General features: G+C 38.1%; 2 protein-coding genes across 2 annotated transcripts; both read right to left on the bottom strand.

Moving 5' to 3' along the window:
* LOC109950383 lies at positions 14,983-15,801 on the bottom strand. Its single transcript, XM_020568955.1, has one exon. It carries the CDS (start codon positions 15,799-15,801, stop codon positions 14,983-14,985), a length of 819 nt encoding a protein of 272 aa, XP_020424544.1.
* Positions 15,899-16,882, bottom strand: LOC18770570. The gene has a single exon (XM_020568954.1). It carries the CDS (start codon positions 16,880-16,882, stop codon positions 15,899-15,901), a length of 984 nt encoding a protein of 327 aa, XP_020424543.1.

The following is a 19,902-nucleotide window of genomic DNA, read 5'->3' as shown; positions in this document are numbered from 1 at the left end:
ATCTAGACAAAGAGAGACCTGAAGTGATACACATCGACCATTTTCTGTGAGCTGATTCGATAAATAGAAATTGTCTGGTGCTTTGTGTCTTAAGAAGGGTGGTTTAACTTTGCCTTGTTTGCTTTTGGTCTGTAACATTATTTCTCATTGGCTGTTCTTGGAAATATTTTGAAGAGGTGGAAGAAAACTGTGAAATCTGGATTGGTGTCAGATGCAAATGGCAACGAAATTAAAGACTCTACAGATCCTGGTCTTTTAATAAAGTAGAGTACAATGTCTCGACTTGCTTCAGATGTGGTTGAGGATGCATTAATGAGTGAAGAAGGATGTGAGCTACTGTCAGAGACTCTAAAAAGTTTGCAGGTGAAGTTGAAGTTGTTGAAGGATGGACCAAGTAATAACGAAGTTGGAGGGTCCAGCCCTCAAACACAATATATGAAAGACCCTAAGAGAGTGAGGTGCAAAGGAAGGTCGAAAGGAGTAACGGGAGCAAAGGAAAAGGCAATGAAACGAGGGATTAGACATTGTCGGGAGTGTGGACACATTGGTCATGATAGAAGACAATGCCCAAGAAATTTGAACACATTGTAAGATGCTAACACTATTTATAATAACATCTAAAATTTGAATAGGTAAATGTTTTATGTGCTTGTGTTTGATGTTTATGCAAGACATCACCATCGAACAATGACGAATTAATTCCAATAGATCGTAGTGACCCATTATTCGACGAATTTGACAGGATGCACGGACCAACTGAATGATTTATGTTTCTATTAGACGAAATCTGGTTGTTATGATGATTAATGATTAGGTGAAGTTTTCTAGATTCAGTTTTTGATTATTATTGTTTTTTTGTTCATGTCCACCGATGAGCTCTTACTATGTCCACTGGTAATTGAAATGAAAATTTGCTTGGTTTCATTCTTGCATGAAATTTGGACACATGTTAATTTTACGTCTTCTCCCTATTTAGAAATTTTCATAGACATTTGATAAAGTATGAAATTTTGAGTTATGTGAAGAAGCAATGACTTTTACCACGATCACCCTCAACCAACTGAAGGAACACATGATGACTTGCAATACATAGTCCCAATAATTATATATGAAGCAAATGAAACTGATATTTGTGTTATTTTAAATTAGATAATGACATTAAGGGAATATACTTCTAATTTGTGCAATACCACGATCACCCTCACCAACTGAACAGCGGTAGCCGCAATCACTTAGTCGTATCGGTCGGCTTCTTTCGAGCGGCTTTGACGTGCTTATGCTCATTCATGTCACCACCATTGTCTAGTATCTCTCTCACAGCATCAGGGGACACATAGTTCCAATCATAACTTGTATGAGTAGTTGCCGCAAATGTTCGGAATTTGTCGAATCCTTTGTTGAATGCCAACTCCAGTTCACTATGGTGCTCTTCGCATCGCATATGGTTCATCAAACAACCTTTCATTTCATCATTCATTACTGTATCCAACTCCTCAGCTTTCAGCTTCCTTTTATGACTCAGCTTCAAGTACTTGTTCTTTTGGGAGAACGCTTTGTTCACTCTAATGTTAAGATCAGCCAAAATTGCCTCGTCTTCAACACATTTCTCGTGCCATGAATTGATCAGTCTGGAATTAAAATCCAGCTTGCCACTGACTGCATGTATTGCCTCTAATGAATCATCGGAGTCCCTCTCACTCCCAAATGATGTTGAAAAAGGAAGGGGTCGGTGGGTACAATGTGGAAATAGAACCTGCGACTCCAATTTGTCATCTTCGATTGTGTTGTTGGCGCCTGAAGAGGTTGACATGCTTGAATAATCCTCTTTGTTTTGGGAGGATGAGGATTGCATATGCAATTTCGTTTGAGAAAGGGAACATAAGTTTATAGACCAACATACCAAAGCTTGTGTGTAGTCAACATATGTACTTTTTTTCAATTTTTAAAAAAAGAGGTGTCAGGTTTTGCTTTTCAAGAATGTCGACCTCACACTCTCCTTACACCACTGATAGTGGTTGAAAGAAACTCAATGGAAGTGACATCTAGTTAGTGAACTCAACCAAACTAGTTAGGATTAAACTTAGATTGTATCAGACCAAAAATTAATTTATACATTGTCAACCAAATATTTTTTGGCGGGAACCCTTTTATTGGTATTACTATCACCCCTTTCATAGAAATTCTCCTTCTACACAAAACTCACTCCTCCACCGAATCTGTCTCCATCTACTGAAACTCTCTCCTCCATAGAAACTCATTCCCCTCATAGAATGGATTTACTAACCAAGTTTGATGTGAGCATAATAAACACCCCTCCAAACAAAGACCGCCTTCGAAATGCAAGTGAGTCACCAGACAAGCAATGTCACATTCCTAGATAGAATGACCATTTTGTTGGAAGTTTTGAGTCTGAAAGAGTTCTTGCTTTTTGGAAGGAGAGGCATCTTCAACTTGGTGATGAAATCCAAATGGCAAGGGCACGTTTGGAATTTGTTGAAGGCCAAATTGAAGATGACAAAAGGCAGGCCAATCTGGATAGGGCGAAGTTGCAGCGCATGAAGCGTAGACACAAACAACTTTGGAGTGTAGCTGTTCAAATATGCAAGAACACATCTAATGCAGTGGAGTCAAAGAAGAGTGTGATGCAAGCTGGATTCGACTACTTCTGATCCTATGCAAAACTCGTCGTACCCGGGTTTGATTGGTCATCTATTACCGTTTCTGACGTTAACAAATATACTCAGTAAAGGAAGTAACCATTTTGGTTCTCATGTTTGAGCAGAGGCAAATAAGTGGAATTGGAATTTTCGTTGAACTCTGCTTCAAACCTATTTTGATGCTTACTACTATGGAAGATTTCAACCTTAATATTTTGATGTCTTTAATTACGATAACACAAGATGCAAAGAGCCCATCTACTTCAGTCATATGTTGCTGCCATGTCCATTTTTTTTTTATCACGTATCAGATTTGGACATGGTTGCATCATATGCAATGTTGCCTTTATTTATTATATGTTAGGACAAGGTTTATGGAAAAGCATTTGTGAGTGCGTTTGTGACAAGGTTATGGAATTATTATGTACCATTTATATATTGTTTTTTGTACTGGTTCATCTCCTACTATTTCTTTCTTTCTTTATATTATATGTTTGTGGAATCCCTCTCAAAATTAACATATACTGTGAAAAAAATGCAGACTGAATATATAATCACTCATATAGACTAGGACAAATATTCACTAATATTTTAAAATTGCTTCACTTGTGTGAGGTTTTTCAGAAAAAGTATGACATTATTTTATGTGATTGGACATGATAGAAAATATATTACTGATTCCCAATGCGGCGTCATATGGACAACTTATTGAATACCTCTGACGTGTTAAAAACTCTAGGTGCAGTTGCATGTGGACAACTTATTGAATACCTCTGACGTGTTAAAAACTCTAGGTGCAGTTGCATGTGGACAACTTATTGAATACTTCTGACGTGTTCAAAGCTCTAGGCGTAGTTGCAATGATGGCTTCAAAGCATGTGCAATTATTATATATGTACATTATTATAACAAAACATATTATTTTATATAGGGAAACTAATTCTTGTATTATTACAAATTATATAACGAATATTAAGGAAATATACTTGTTAAAGTGAATTAGGGTTAAGAGGAAAGTGAGTTATGTAAAAATAATTTGGATTTTTTCATTGCGAAACGGATGATTTATAGGTTCCCGTAGTTTTATAACGTCACAAGGAGGTCGGAGTAATTTTCGGGGCATTTTTAGGATTTTCCTACTATTTATTACCTATTTTCAAAGATTTTTGCACTAAAAAAGCCAAAATAATTGCAAGAGGACACCTGGCGCGATCTTAGCCGGTCACCTTTCACCACTTGCACAAGTGTACGTCAATCAACATGGCCACATCCTCGCCTTTTACCCTAAATTATTATTTTATTACTTTTCCTTAGAAAATTCATAACTAAATTAGAAAAATGATCCGAAAATTGCTACGAACTCATTGACACTCCATCTCCCTTGCTGAATTCTCCGATTCATTGTTACGCATTTTAAAAAATTATTCCGAACATTAACGGGAGATGCTTGTTGAAGTAGGTTATTGAAGTTTAAGTTAACAAACATATATACTTAGGGTTAAGAGGAAAGTGAGTTATGTAAAATAATTTAGAATTTTTCATTACGAAACGGATGATTTATAGGTTCCCCTAGTTTTATAACATCACAAGGACACCAGAGTAATTTTTGGGGCATTTTTAGGATTTTCCTACTGTTTATTACCTATTTGAATACCACTGGATTTCGACACCCTCATTTAAAAATCCTAATAATCTTAATGGAATACCACAAGACTTGTTTAGATTATTTCAAAGTCTTAATTGAATACTACATGACTTATTTATCTCAAAATAATCTTTTAAAATCCCAATTGAATACACCCCCCTAAATTCAGTAGTTGAGATCAATTTTATCGTTAAATTGAATGCGTTGAATGATAATTTAATGTATGATCAATATTTTATATTAAAAAAATTGGGAATTCGGGTCGGGTTTGAGAGATACTCTCCCGACAGGGTCTGGGAATCCCTGAATTTTTTATTGGGAATGGAGATGGTGACAAGGATGGGGATGGGAAGTGGGGACGGGAATGGTATTGTCATGTTCGGTACCTACCCGGCCCGTTGCCATCCCTATTAAGGCCCTTATAGAATTCTTGTTATCATGAGATGGTCATATTAGAATGGGATCTTAAGTTTCATACCCAATGGCTTGCATAAAAACATGAGTTCATCTGTGGTGCATCGGCTGTACCAGTACAGCCGATCACATGCTAGTCACGTGGGCTTTTTTTTTTAAAATGGGCTTTTTTTTTTTAAAACAATTGAAACTGGTTGTTTTGGTTAACCAGTTAAAATAAGGAAAAAAAATCATGCTCCTTCAAAACCTAGGATGCGTACTCGATTTCATCTATCTCCTCCTCCATAGCTTTGCACAGCCACAGCTCTATTTCGTTGAAGTCACAGCTGCACAGCTTTCTACAGCTTGAAGAAGCTCCCCCCACTTCGTCTTCTCCATCTGAGGAGCAGATTTCAGCCAAAACCCAGAAACCCACTTCGTCTTCTCCATCTGAGGAGCAGATTTCAGCCAAAATCCAGAAACCCACTTCGTCTTCTCCAGCTGCTTCCTCCATCTCGATAAGTTCGTGTGTTGATTTTCGTTATGTGTAATTGATGGTTCTATTTAATTTATTCTTCTTTTGTGTGAATTTTGACCGGTGTGGCTGTAAATGAAATTTTGGGTTTTGCCATTTATTTGTTCCTTTTAAAATTTAATATGTGATTTACAATTTGGCTGTAAATGAGAATTTGGTAGATTATTGTGCAGTTGATTAAAGAATTTAGAAAATTAAAGTTATGTACTTAACGAACTGCTCTATTTTTGCTTTTTAGTAACTTGCTGCTCTAGGTAAACATCGATTTGTCTTCCCTTTTTGTGCCAAAAGATAGACAACTCCAATTTTATCGCATATATTTTTATGTTCTGTAATGATTGTTAGTAAGTAATCTCTATTAAGTCAGCCAACCAGCTTTCATTTTCTCTTTTTTGGTAATTAAATCAAGGATTTTGTTATCATGTTTATATGATGTGAGTGAGGTGATTTTTGGTGCTGTAAATTGCTAATCACTAGTGATTTTGAATTGTTGTTTCAGTTTTTTCACTAAACAATTCCAGAAATTAATTATTCAAATTTTGTATTTCTTTTCCCACTCTGCATTTCTGCTGGGTTGTTATAGTGCCTCTTGATCTGATTGTATATATAAATACCCATGAGGCCTCTGATTGTGTATGATTTAATTGTGGTGGGAACTTCACTTCACACAGGACTTGGCAAGCAAGTCGATGTTTCAGTAATTTGTTGGTTATCTGAAGCCTGTATTGCAAGCATTAGTGCCTGGTATGAAGCACTCGTTTCAGTCTCTTAGGATATGCCATGTAGAAACCCAGAGATCATTTATGTACCCTTTATGTTGGTATGTGTTTGCTTGAATTCCAAATACTTGGAGGGTGTTGATATGTTTAAACTCAACTTTAAGAACTTGAAAGGGAAGATGGGGGTCTGTTGTGTGAACAAAAATTTATTAGGTAGTCAAAATATAAAGCGATTTCACGAGCTGCTGCTAAGGTGAACAGGTAAACGATTTCACATGCACACTCAGTTGACGTTCTTCTTCCGCAAAGTGGTATGCTTCAACTTCAAACTGATAATCTTCATCATCTTCAAAGTCATTTTCTTCAACTCCTCTTCTGTAGAAAGTTTCTTCCTCCTTTCTGCAACCTCTCTCTCTCTTCTTTGACATCATTGTCAAAAACCACCTATTCTAGGGTTTGAATTTTGGGGAAAATTTTAGGGGTTAGCATTTTGGGTTGATAATAGGAATTGGAGTTTAGTTTTTCCAGTCACTGGTGGGTTATTGGCACTCCTCTCGTCTGCAATCGAGCCCTTGTGAAAGCATTTGGTATTAGTTCCTTGTGAAGGTAAGTTAACATTGTTTTATGGTATTGTTAATTGAAATTCTGTGGTGATGACTTTGGGCAAGAGGGGAAGTAGGTTTCTCACATTCATGAGATGAAGTGCGTTTGTCATTTTGAAAGTGTCGTGAGGTGAAGTGGGTATCTCACATTCATGGTTGTAATGTTCATGCAATTGCATATCTCTATATGCAATTACTAATAGCCTGTATGCAAATCCAAGTCATTGAATGCAATTAGAGTATATAGTTTTGTTTTCAAATTATGCAAGTGAGGTGATTTCGTGGTAGGTAGGTAGGTTTGACTGTGTTTTTGAATAATTTGTTATAGGGAGTAAAGTGTTCCGAAAGTGTAATGTTAGGCTTCGTTAAAATTTGGATTGGGATTTGAAATGAGTAAGAATCTCGGCCCAATAGAGAAATGCATGTGTGGGTTGTGTGCATTATCTATGCAATGTTATAATCGAGGGCTGATGCACTTGCAAGTAGTATCGAGCAATTGCATATCCGTATATGCAATTACTAAGCAACTGTATGCAAATCCAGGTCTCCGTATTTTTTTAATTAAGCAATGTGATGTTGTGGTGTTTACGGGGTTTAGGGGGTATTACGCTTTAGATTAGTATTCAAATTCTCAGCGCTAGAGACAATTGCATGATAGTGTTTTGTACTTGATTTGTGCAAGTTATGGAAGCTCAAAAAAGGGGATCAACAAAAGGAAAGCGCAAAGTCGACAGTAATGTGCAACAATCAAGAGTTGGCCGAGATGCATTTTTTAATTTCATGTAAGTTACACGTACATCTAAAAATCGGAAATGTTATAACAACTGTATATATACTCCAACGTGCAACAAATTGACACAAAAATTTATTTAGTGGAGTTGGTTTCTAGTGCATATCCCTTGGTACAAGGCTTACATGAAAAATTTTAAGAACCACATTTTAAATAGTTTTAAAAAAGAAGCACCTGAAAAATATCAGGGGAAAGATCCAATTAAATTAACAATACTATATATCACACCCATACGCTTTTTCTTTAAAAAATAATAATAATAATTTCTTCGACTCAAAACAAAACAACATAAAAAATAAAAAATCATGTCTTCTTCTTTCTCAAGAACTCTTATTTTTTCTTACCGAACATACCAACATTTAACTTTATCAAATGAACGCAACATACTCCACGAACGCAACCCTTGCATTCGAATGAAAAAATAGTGCGTTTGTGTGAAAAAGAAAGTTAGTGGGGTCTATTTTCCTGAGGAACGGACAACTTTATTCTACAAACGCACTCCTTGCGTTCACATGAATAAATATCCCGTTTGTTTGAAAAAGTAAGTTCATTTGGCCCATTTTTTCAAGGAACGGGCAATCTTACTCAACGAACGTGAACAAATAGCCCGTTTGTTTGAAAGGTAAGTTAGTTGAGTCCATTTTTCTCGGAAATGGGCAACTTTACTCAACAAACGCAACCTCTGCGTTTACATGAACAAATAGCCCGTTTGTTTGAAAAATTAAGTTAGTTTGGCCTATTTTTTTGGGAAACGGGCAACTTTACTTAACAAACGCAACTCATGCGTTCGCGTGAACAAATAGCCCGTTTATTTGAAAAAGTAAGTTCGTTGGGCCCATTTTTTCAGGGAACGGATAACTTTACTCCACGAACGCAACCCATTGCGTTCGCGTGAACAAAAAGCCTGTTTGTTTGAAAAAGTAAGTTAGTTGGGTCAATTTTTCTGGAGAACGAGCAACTTTACTCAAGGAACACGACCCATGCGTTTACATGAACAAATAGCCCGTTTGTTTGAAAAAGTAAGTGAGTTTGGCCATTTTTTCGAGGAACGGGGAACTTTACTCAACGAATGCAACCCCTGCATTCGCGTGAACAAATAGCCTATTTTCTTGAAAAAGTAAGTTAGTTGGGCCCATTTTTCTGGAGAACGGACAACTTTACTCAACGAACGCAACCCATTGCGTTCGCGTGAACAAATAGCCCGTTTGTTTGAAAAAGTCAGTTAGTTGGGTCCATTTTTCTAGGGAACGAGCAACTTTACTCAACGAACGTAACCCCTGTGTTTATGTGAACAAATATACCGTTTGTTTGAAAAAGAAAGTTAGTTTGGTCCATTTTTCCGGAGAACAGACAACTTTACTCAACGAATGCAACCCCTGCGTTCGCATGAACATATAGCCCGTTTGTTTGAAAAAGTAAGTTAGTTTGGCCTATTTTTACGGGGAATGGACAACTTTACTCAACGAACGCAACGCCTGTGTTTACGTGAATAAATAGCTCGTTTGTTTGAAAAAGTAAGTTAGTTTGGCCCATTGTTTAGAAGAACGAGCAACTTTACTCAATGAACGCAACCCCTGCGTTTACGTGAACAAATAGCCCGTTTGTTTGAAAAAGTAAGTTGGTTGGGCATATTTTTTCGGCGAACAGAAAACTTTCCTCAACGAACGCACATGTTCCGTTGATGTGAAAAAATACCCCGTTTGTTTGAAAAAGTAGGGTGGTTGGGGCATGTTTTCGGCGAACGGGTAACTTTTCTCTAGGAACGCACGTATTGCGTTCGTTTGAACAAATACCATGTTGGTTTTAAAAAGTAACTATGTTGGCATTCTTTTTCGGCGGACCGTCGAGTATTTTTGAACGAAAGCAAACCCTTACGTTCGTTTGAACAAACTCCCCGTTTGTTTGAAAAAGTAAGTTGGTTGGGCCCATTTTACGGGGAACGGATAACTTTACTGAAAGAACGCAACCCTTGCGTTCATTAGAACAAACACCCCGTTTGTTTGAAAAAGTAAGTTAGTTGGATATATTTTTTCGGCGAATAGAAAACTTTCATCAACGAACGCACCTGTTGCGTTGGTGTGAAAAAAATACCCCGTTTGTTTGAAAAAGTAAGGTGGTTGGGGCATGTTTTCGACGAACGAGTAACTTTTTTCAAGTAACGCACATATTGCGTTCGTGTGAATAAATACCATGTTGGTTTGAACAAGTAAGATTGTTAGCCATCTTTTTTAGCGGAACATCGAGTATTTCTGAACGAAAGCAAACCCTTGCGTTCCATTGAACAAACTACCCGTTTGTTTGCAAAAGTAAGTTGGTTGGTCCTATTTTTCGGGGGACGAGTAACTTTACTAAACACCACGTTTGTATGAAAAAGTAAGGTGGTTGGGGATATTTTATCGGCGAACAGGTAACGTTTCTCAACGAACGCAATCCTTTCGTTTTTGTGAACAAAACCCTCATTTGTTTGTAAACGTTAGTTGGCTGGGTTAATTTTTCCGGGTAACCCTTGTGTTAACATTTTAAACCGCCCATTCTATTATAAAGGGGCATTTGAGTGATTGCATCTTTGACTTTATCCACTACAAATGCATGGCTTTCTCTTCAAACCAACCTCACGTTGTCAAAAACCCAAAACAGCAAGGTTGGGATCCAAATGATCCCAAAGTTCATGTTACGATTAACTTCTGTAACCATGTTCCGCATGATTTGCGTCCATGTGGACTTTGCAAGGAGCTTTTAATATGTTCGGCTTATTGCCCCTTACCGTTTCTTATGCTCTGTATTTCGGTTCATTTCACCCTTCGATTTATAGTTCAAAAAACAGGTCTAATTATGCATGTACAAAAAAAATATGATACATTTTTCCTTATTAGGGGTTTGCGCACAGTCACTCTTGCATTGCATTATCGTCATGCAATTGCATATGTGAAATACAAATGCAAACCGGCTGTGTGCAAACTAAACATACCTTAAAAACACAAACCTAATTAATGTATAGCGCAAAGACAAAGAAAACGAAGCAAATACTTTATTATGACCATATGTCTGTTATTCAATATTAGGTTAATCACATTGTGTTTTACGAAATTCGAGATCTTTTGGAAAATCATTTGTGCTACATAACAATGTCCATTACTACGTAATTTCGATAATTGGCCCATTTTTCCGATGAACGAGCAACTTTACTCAACCAACGCAACCCTTGCATTCCCATGAACAAATAGCCTGTTTGTTTGAAAAAGTAAGTTAGTTGAGTTTGTTTTTCCGGGGAATATGCAACTTTACTCAATGAACGCAACCTCTGCGTTTGCGTGAACAAATAGTCTGTTTGTTTAAAAAAGTAAGTTAGTTTGGCCCATTTTTCTGAAGAACGAGGAATGGGCAACTTTACTCAATGAACGCAACCCCTGTGTTCGCATGAACAAATAGTCCATTTGTTTGAAAAAGTAAGTTAGTTGGGTCCAATTTCCCGGGAAACGACCAACTTTATTCAACGAACGCACCCCTTGCTTTCAAGTTAAAAAATAGCGCGTTTGTTTGATAAAATATTTTAGTTAGTCCAATTTCTCGGGGAACGACGAGCTTTACTCACCGAGCGCTCCCCTTGCGTCTTCGAAGTAAAATACCTTTTTTGTTGAGTAAATCAAGGAGTTCGTTGGGTAATTTGGTCAACGAACAACATTATTTACCCGACGAACGAGTCGCTTAGCGTTGTTTAGGTAAGTTTGTTGGGCATAAATTACTGAATATAACTTTCACGATTTACTACTAATTAAACCCAATGAAGTATTGAGAATAAAATTGAACTTTGTTGATTATCTCCAATTATTCCTATTATTAATTTTAAAAAAAAATTCAAAAAAATCAAACATATGATTGTTGGTACAAATATAAATTTAAAAGCTTTCAACAAAAATTATTACTTATTGGTCGATTGATTGAGTCACATTGAATTGACAAAAAAGAAAATTGGACCTTTTCAATTATGATCAATGCCCAATTGATAATATATGACCACGAAGTGAAGTGGAAATATGAGAAGTCTTCTTATATCCAATCGCATTGCTTAGCCCACATACGAATCATATTCTAAGGATTGTTGTGCTGTTATGATTGTAGACTAAATAACATAGATGAAAACAACAATTTTGCCCATAAATGATGGTGAAATATCCAAAGAAGAACGCAATATCACATGTTTGGCTTAAAGGCATATATTTAATATCCTTTCATATTATTTTATTTTACATAATTCAATTATATTTAACGTACGAAATGTTCAATGTGCCCTCATATTTAATGACAGATTGGACGAAATGTTAGGGAATTAACGGCAGGGGAGACATTGGCGATAAAGAAAATTCATATCCGTAATATTAAAAAAAAATGTCATGCGATAAATTGAAAATTGGATACAAGTTCAAGGACTAAATCAACAATTTAACCATGTTAATGGTTTTTGTGGGCATATATCGCATATTTGATAGCACGTGTGCAATTCTCAATTTACAGTATCCATATGCATATGCCTGTATGCAATCTCGTAGCATCTATGTGCAATCTCATTTTACAATATGCAATTGCATATATATACACGCAATTTCGTAACGTCTGTTTGCAATTATTAGTTTACAATATGCAATTGCATCCCGCCCTTCTTTTGGTTTTTAACTTTTTTCGTTCATATACTTGTATGCAATCTCGTAGCATTTATGTGCAATTCTCATTTTACAATATGGAATTGCATATATATATGTATGCAATTTCGTAACATCTGTTTGCAATTCTTAGTTTACAATATGCAATTGCATTCCGCCCTTCTTTTGGTTTTTAACTTCTTTCGTTTTTACTAGAAGGCTCATTGGCTCACACTCTTATAACGTATGCAAAGATCACCAAATTTCCTCTTTTTGGCTAGAGGGCCTCTTTTTTGTGTGTGTTCATTTGCATGACAATACGGATAATCTACTACTACCTAAAAGCTATAGAAAATTATATGTGATATCATCTATTTTCTCTAACCAAGACTACATGTCACATAAATAAGAAATAAGATCTCAAAAAAGAAACATAAACAAAGAAAACACTTCAACTAAAATATTTTGTAATTAGTTTAGCTCAATTTATAACTTGTAGAGTACACAAATGTTAGCCCCTAAATATTAGGCTCTCAGAAGAAGGTGAGAATCTCACCAAGTATGCATGAAAAGTCCAAGCGAGCATACCCCTTTCTGCAAATGAGAGGGAGGTAGAGAGAGATTATTCAAACACTGTGAAGGTATCTCAAAACACATATTTCAGTGTAACAAAAATGCACTTGTCTTAACTGCTCTTTTCCTGAATCCTTAGCAAGAGCAACCAAAATATAACAGTTACGGCAATCACAACAACCAATATCAATCATGAACATCACATTTAAACCATACACTTACAGATTTAGCAATACAGTCTTTGAAATGGTAATGGCAACCCAAGACACTTCACCTAAAAAAAAAAAAAAAAATCATGTCTTCTTCTTTCTCGTGAACTCTTATTTTTTCTTACCAAACATACCAACATTTAAATTTATCAAATGAACGCAACATACTCAACGAACGAAACCTCAATTGTTACTAGATTGTTAATGGGTGAATAACTCAATGACATAGCATTCAAGTCAAACGTTTCTTTAAACATCACACTATCGCTAATTGCATACAGGGGGTCAAAAATTGCATAAACTATATGCAATTGCACAAAAACTATATGCAATTGCACAAAAACTATATGCAATTGCACATAAGAAATAATATAGCCAAAACCAAAACCAGTTATGAGGTTTCTCAGTTAAAGAACTCATCTTTCTCTTTTGATGCCAACCTCAGTTCTCCACTAACAAGCCCGAAAACTCCAATTGGATTCATCATGACCAGAGTTCTTGAGCAATAAAACAAATCTCAAAAATTGAAAAAAAAAAAAAAAAAAGTAGGAAGAAAATTCAAGAATCCAAGACTTTAAAGAAAATCAACAACCAGATTGTTCAAAATTTCATACCTTATTTTGAAGCACAAATCCATAACCTCATACATGGAAGAAAACAAATCCTCCATAAAACGAAAATTACATGGGTTTGATGGAGAAATGATCACACTGGGTCTGATGCTGTGATGAAATTAAGAGAAAATATTAAAATATTAAAATATTAAAAATTATTAAAAGAGGGAAAAAAAAATCACCAAGATTCAGTCCAAGGCGTTGAATTTTTTCTCCCATCAAAGGCTCTGCAACACAGACATCCTCACTCCAGATTCAATACTAAGTCGTTGAATTTCTACCCAAATAAAGGCCTTTCACACCACCCCCGTCGAACTCGACTGAATCACCCCGCTCTATCTCCTCTCCAATGGTTCTTGCATCGCGGCGTCGGTAGAGAGGAGATGCTCAGATTCCGACTTGGGGACAAAGGTGAGGATTGGATTTGAGGGAAAGAGATATTGCAAAGATGAAGCAGCTCCCAGTGCACGCGACGTCTTCCTTGCGTTCGTCAAAGCTTTTTCGTTTGTTTTCTCGGTCACGTGTATTTCACGTGCTCTTTAATAAGAAAGGAGTGAACAAGTCATCAGGTCATTCAATCTCAACCCTTAATTTTTAAAATGAAATATGAACCCTTAGATGATTGGATGTACCGGTACAGCTGAGGCACCACAGAATTTTCTTAAAAACATAAGTGGCTATAGCATGCATAAGTTAGGTTCTGGTACAAAGAAAGCACATGGGAAAGGCACAAAAAAATGGGTAATGCTAGGCTTACTATATTTTTATACCACACTGTGTATCACCTCTCTAATAGAGGTGAAGCCCTCAAATAGAATGGGGTCCACCTCTATTAGAGACATGGTACATAGTGTAGTATAAAAATGTAGTAAGCGAAGCATTTTCCTAAAAACGTAAGTGGCTCTAGCATGCATATATGAGGTTCTGGTACCAAAAAAGCAGATGTCTTCATGTTCCACAGAGTTAATGAAGCGAACACCAGAGTATATCAGCATGACTTGATCCATACCCACATACACTGACTTAGATGCATGTGCGTAAGTTGTAAGATGAATCTTTTCATGATTGGAAGACTTTCCAAATGAAGACTTAACCAAGGGAATAAGAAAATCACACATGTTTGAATGCTCTATAGAATCCAAAGGAACCAAGCCAGATCATAGAAGAAGAGAATAATGAAAGGGAAGACGATAGATGTAAGGGAGTGAGGAGAAAATGTATACAAGATGGTTCATAATCAGCTTGAACTCTTAGTAACAAATTCGAGGCATCAAAGAACTTGGACGCACTAATAGCTAACTAAGTGTCTGCAAAGAATTGTGGATGCTTCATGAGATTCTCAAATAGATGCTCCTTCAAATATTACAGCATGACCTGTAAATGTAAAGACATACAAAATAACTAGAAAACCTTGCATCATGCTCATAGCCAAAGTACTTTCTGCTTCAGCCAATAGTGTCAAATCCCTATATTTGATTGATACTAATATCAACCTACTCCATGATTGAAATAATTAAAGAGCAAGCAAGCTAAGCTAGGAAGCAATTAATTAAATTAAAATATATGACGGTGATGATGAGGATGTTGATGATGTTGATGATCAGAGATTCAGTCCACTACTACTAGATTTTGATACTCTGGGTCTGAGATGGCTGCTTCCATGACATGGTCCGGGCCAATTTCTCCGTCATTGTCCAAAAAGGACTTGATCAAATTTGTGTTGAAGCCGCTCAACATCGCCACCCCTTGTTGTATAGAACGCACGGAAGTAGGGTTAACATTGCTCACATTCCAAAACACAATCTGTGGCACCACATCACCATACCCATTGTCCTTGAACTTTCGCTGTATCGCCTCATAATCAGTCTTCCAGCAACGATCATAGCCCAAAGCGTCATCAAAGCCTTTGTCACTGGCAAACACGAACACCCTCCTGATCATCTGCTCTGGCTTCAAATGACCCTTCACGGCAACCTCCAAAATCAAATCAAACACCTTGTGCATATCAACCTCCCAGTCCTGGTCCATCCTCTTCACAAGCTCACCCTTGGACTTAAGATCATCAAGGCCTTGTAATGAATATAGCTGAGGGTTTTCACTGAAATTGATCAATTTTCCTTTCCAGGGCTCTTCACTCAGTTCGGACATCAGTATTTGCAAAGCCGCCAACCGTTCTCCGAAGTTATGACATACAGGCAAGCAGTTTTTGAACTTGCCCTGCTTTAAGTAGATGTGCTCTACCATTGCCTTCCACTGAATCTCAGCGACTTGGCCGACATCCCCGTCGTTCACGTAGCCTATGATCTCATGTGGAAGCAAAGCACCGGGCTCAATCTTGGAGTTGCCGGCGGCTTTCACGTCCTCCAAATACTTCTTGACCACACAGGGCTCTCGCTTGAATCCCGAATTATAACCCCACTTGTTCATACCTGTGTGATACTTGGAACACTCCAGGACCTTCCTCAAGGGCACCAGAACCTCCTTCCTCAGACGGTGACGCACTCTGTAGGCGTAATCGGCCTCCTCAAGACCTTCGTATTCCGGGTATGATTCTCGGGGAAAAAACTTCTTGGCGATGCTCTCGCAGAGCAGAGTGGCGTGATCGAAAGAGGAGTCGATGGAAGGGCACCAGTCCCTCCGCGTAGGTTGTCTCCAAGCACTTAGTCGACTCATCATCCTCATCATCATTGATATTCTGCTGGTGGTGTTTGTTCAAGTTTTGAATATCAGACTTCAAGCAATCGGTGAAAAGATCCGAAATCCGGTCGTGTAAGAACCGATAATCCGGGTCCCGCTGGTACCTCTCAACGGCCATTCTGGCCAAGGCGAGGATCGTCTCGCTACCAGCAGAGCTGACGGTTATGATATCCCCGTAGAGACAGAGATGGAGGGGGCGATCTTGGCCTTGTAGGATCCGGTATAGAATTTCCAAAAGGGTCGTTAAAGTGCCGAAGGACCCCGCAATAGACGGGACGTTGCAGGCTAGGGTCTTAGGGTGGTTATGATGGAGCCAAAACGCCGCCGTGTAGAAGCCATCTTGGTCGTCTTTTCCATGGACATTGAGTTTGTTGCAGATGAGCTTGAGGGTCGTTGAGGGATTGTGGGACCAGGCCACCGGCAGCAGTTGCTTAAGATATTTGTGGGAATCGGCACCAGCGTTGGCAGCGTCTGGTACCACTTGGTAAAATAGATCTAGACAGGGGTTACCGTAGGAGGGGAAGACCTTGTTGGTTAATCTTGTGAGATCTGGAGGACCAACAAGAGTTGTTGGAGCAGTTGGAGTTGCAGCACGAGCCCTTAAATTTTTGATATTCAGTTGTGGAGGTGAACAAGTATTGCTGACATTGACATGGTTCCGGCATGCTTTCAGAACCGAACTGATATACACTTGCACCGGTTTCTTCATCTTCACTGAATTTGTGGGAGGCAGAAACAAGGAGAAAGGAGGAGACGAATACGGATTGAAAGATTTTGAGTCTATATAGACTTGGGCCGGGCCGCACGCCATGTAACCTAATATTGTTAGAATCTTTGCATCCCATTTAGTTTATTTTGATATCTTTCTTTTTGTTTTGTGTTATAATTTGTTTTTGTTGTAAATATAGAAAGTGGAGCCCACCTCCATACCTCCATTAGAAGTAGCTTTACCTATAAATACCCTCCCTTTCTTTGTAACAAATATACAGATAATACAGAAGAGAGAAACTGATCGGATGGTTTCTCTGCTCCTAAATTCTCTCCTCAATTCTTGGTTTTATAACACGTTATCAGCACGAAGCTCTAACCAGCTGAGTGAGTTCTCTGATAAAACCCAGAAACCAAAATCAACCGGAATTCTCAGCTCTCTCTGTCTTCCCACTGAAGCCTCTGAACATCGCCGATGCTCAACTTCTCAATCCCAATCCTTGGAGGGGGCATATGGCTGAGCGGCAGAGCCAAAGAAATATCAAACACTTTCTCTGATTTCAAGTTTCAAGTTTCCAACTCAAGAATTCAATCGTCATGGAGTGCAGGCCTTTGGAGATAACAATCGTCTCAGCCAGCGACCTCTCTCTCTCCCTTGCTGCATCTAGACCACTTCCTATTTCTCTCATAGCTCTCTCGAAAGAAAAAAAAAAAAAAACAGTCGCGTGAGTCTCTGATCCCTAGCTTCCTCTACATAATTAGAGAATGGGCTAGTTTGGAAATTGAGTCATGACATCCCAAATAATTAGAGAATGGGCTGGAATAAATAGCTTCGCACCTGCCACCCAAACTAAGTTGCTTGAATTGCTGGGAAAACTGAAGCAAGAGTTCAAAAATGGCGGTGGAGCTGATGAACTTTTCGAAGATGGAAGATCAGAAGGCTATACAGGAAGCTGCATCGCAAGGCTTGAAGAGCATGGAGCACCTGATCTGATTTGGCGTCGAGGGAGAGACGGTGACGGCTCTGTCCCTCGATCCTCAACCACCGAAGGCAGACCAGAGAGCATTGTTTCCGATCGCGGGAGCCGAGGGACTGAAATATACAAGCCAAGCACTCGTCCGGAAGATCGGAGAATCAATCAACGCCAAGCTGAAGAGCAGAGCCGCCTCAGCCTCAGGGACTGCGTCTACGCTTTGGAAGAAGAAAACGAAGATGGACTCGGCGGTGGGGTTGGAGATGATATTAACGGTGGAAGTGGATTTCCGGGGGTTGATTTGACTCCCTTGTACAGAGCCTATCATATTCACCAGACTCTAGGGCCGCTGTAGTGGACAAAGAGGACATCTCTTGAATCGGCAGATCGGATGAGGTTGGTGATGGCCCGGTGGATGTTTCTCCCGGTGGGCTGAGTGTAGGAGGAATCTGAGTCGATCAAAACTTGGATGTCATCTTCACGGAAGCCATATATGTCCACAAGGCAGCTGTGCATCCTCTTCACGTCGTTAATGCAGCCCTTCAGCTCTGCCTTGGTTCCCTGAAGAAGAGCTGGTTCACGTGGATTCGCGGTGAGCGTGGTAGAATCTTGATTGCTAAAGTTGAGTGCTGAGTTACACAGTGTTCTCTGCTATTGACCCCAAGAGGAGTGCTAGAGACTCCCATGTTCCGCCATCATTTCGCTTTCACTGTTACAAGGCACTGGAGTATATTTAATTGAAAAGTGAGATACCCACAAAGAATTATTGCCAGGGATATGAACACCGAAATAAAGGGATAAGTACTCTGCCTCACACTATTTCCTTCAATTAAATACATTATTAAAATATCTACAGAATTTAATACTCATGATCAGTGTAGATTGCAGGTGGAAAGAAGAAAAGCCAACGGGATATATCTAGCTTCCACTAATATATCAGTATAATAATATTATACTATTTGATCGTGGTGTTGATAAGAACCCACCAATAATTGCCTTTACTTTATCGCAAATTTACTCTTATTTAAAGTATGATGTGGAATTGACCCTCATACTTTATGAAATTTAATTTACCGCACATTTATTTTATTTACTGTATGGTGTAGGTTTATTACTCATACAACAGTATTTATTTAAAAGGGTGGTGCGGGTTTATCGTCCACGCCTTTACTTTTATTTAAATGTATGGAGCAGAATTAGTGCCCATACAAGCACGTTTACTTTATCGTAAATTTACTTTTACTTAAAGTATGATGTGGAATTAACCCTCATACTTTATGAATTTACTTTACCGCATATTTAATTTTATTTAAAGTATGGTGCGGGATTAACGTCCATACAGCAAGCAATTTATTTTATCGCACATTTACTTTCACTTAAAGTATGATGAGGAATTAAACCTCATACTTTATGAATTTACTTTACCGCACATTTACTTTTACTTAAAGTATGATGAGGAATTAACCCTCATACTTTATGAATTTACTTTACTGCACATTTACATTTATTTAAAGTGTGGTGCGGTTTTATCGTCCATACCAGTAATTTATTTACCAGCAATTTATTTTATGGAGTAATTGTGCTGTATGATGAGTTTTTATAGTATGCAGATCAGGACCAGAAGTTCCTTGATCCTCATCATACAATTACATCAGGACTTGAAGATCCTTGATGATGATATTAATATGAGAGCTGGCAGTCTCTCTGGTACTATATTTGTAAACATGTGATTGGACTTGAGGGTCCTTGATCCCTGACATGTAAATAAGGACCTGGGGTTCCTTAATGATGTAACAGTACCGTATTGTTTCATAATGCCGTACACATGGATGATAACTGTACTGGCAAATGTACTGTCCACATGAATAGATACGTATTCATGACTTGATGAATAATACCGGATATATGAATAGTGACGTATACATAAATATTAACCATTTTGGGTAAACCGTCACTATATTCAAAAAGGGAACCTGCAGTTCCTTAAACTCATGAATGAGCAATTAAATGAGATGCCAGAAGTTCCTCAAGATATGGACAATTATGTAAGGACTTGAAGTCCAGAAAAATGTACAGAAAATTGTAAAAATGTCCATACCATGAGAATATGTGATTTTGGCCCGAAGTTCAAAATCTAACAGTGTTGAGA

The sequence above is a fragment of the Prunus persica genome, chromosome G7 (assembly GCF_000346465.2).
Source record: "Prunus persica cultivar Lovell chromosome G7, Prunus_persica_NCBIv2, whole genome shotgun sequence".
In the NCBI taxonomy this organism is placed as follows: Eukaryota; Viridiplantae; Streptophyta; class Magnoliopsida; order Rosales; family Rosaceae; genus Prunus; species Prunus persica.
The sequence above is the reverse complement of the archived record's forward strand: the minus strand, read 5'-3'. Positions and strand labels throughout refer to the sequence as shown.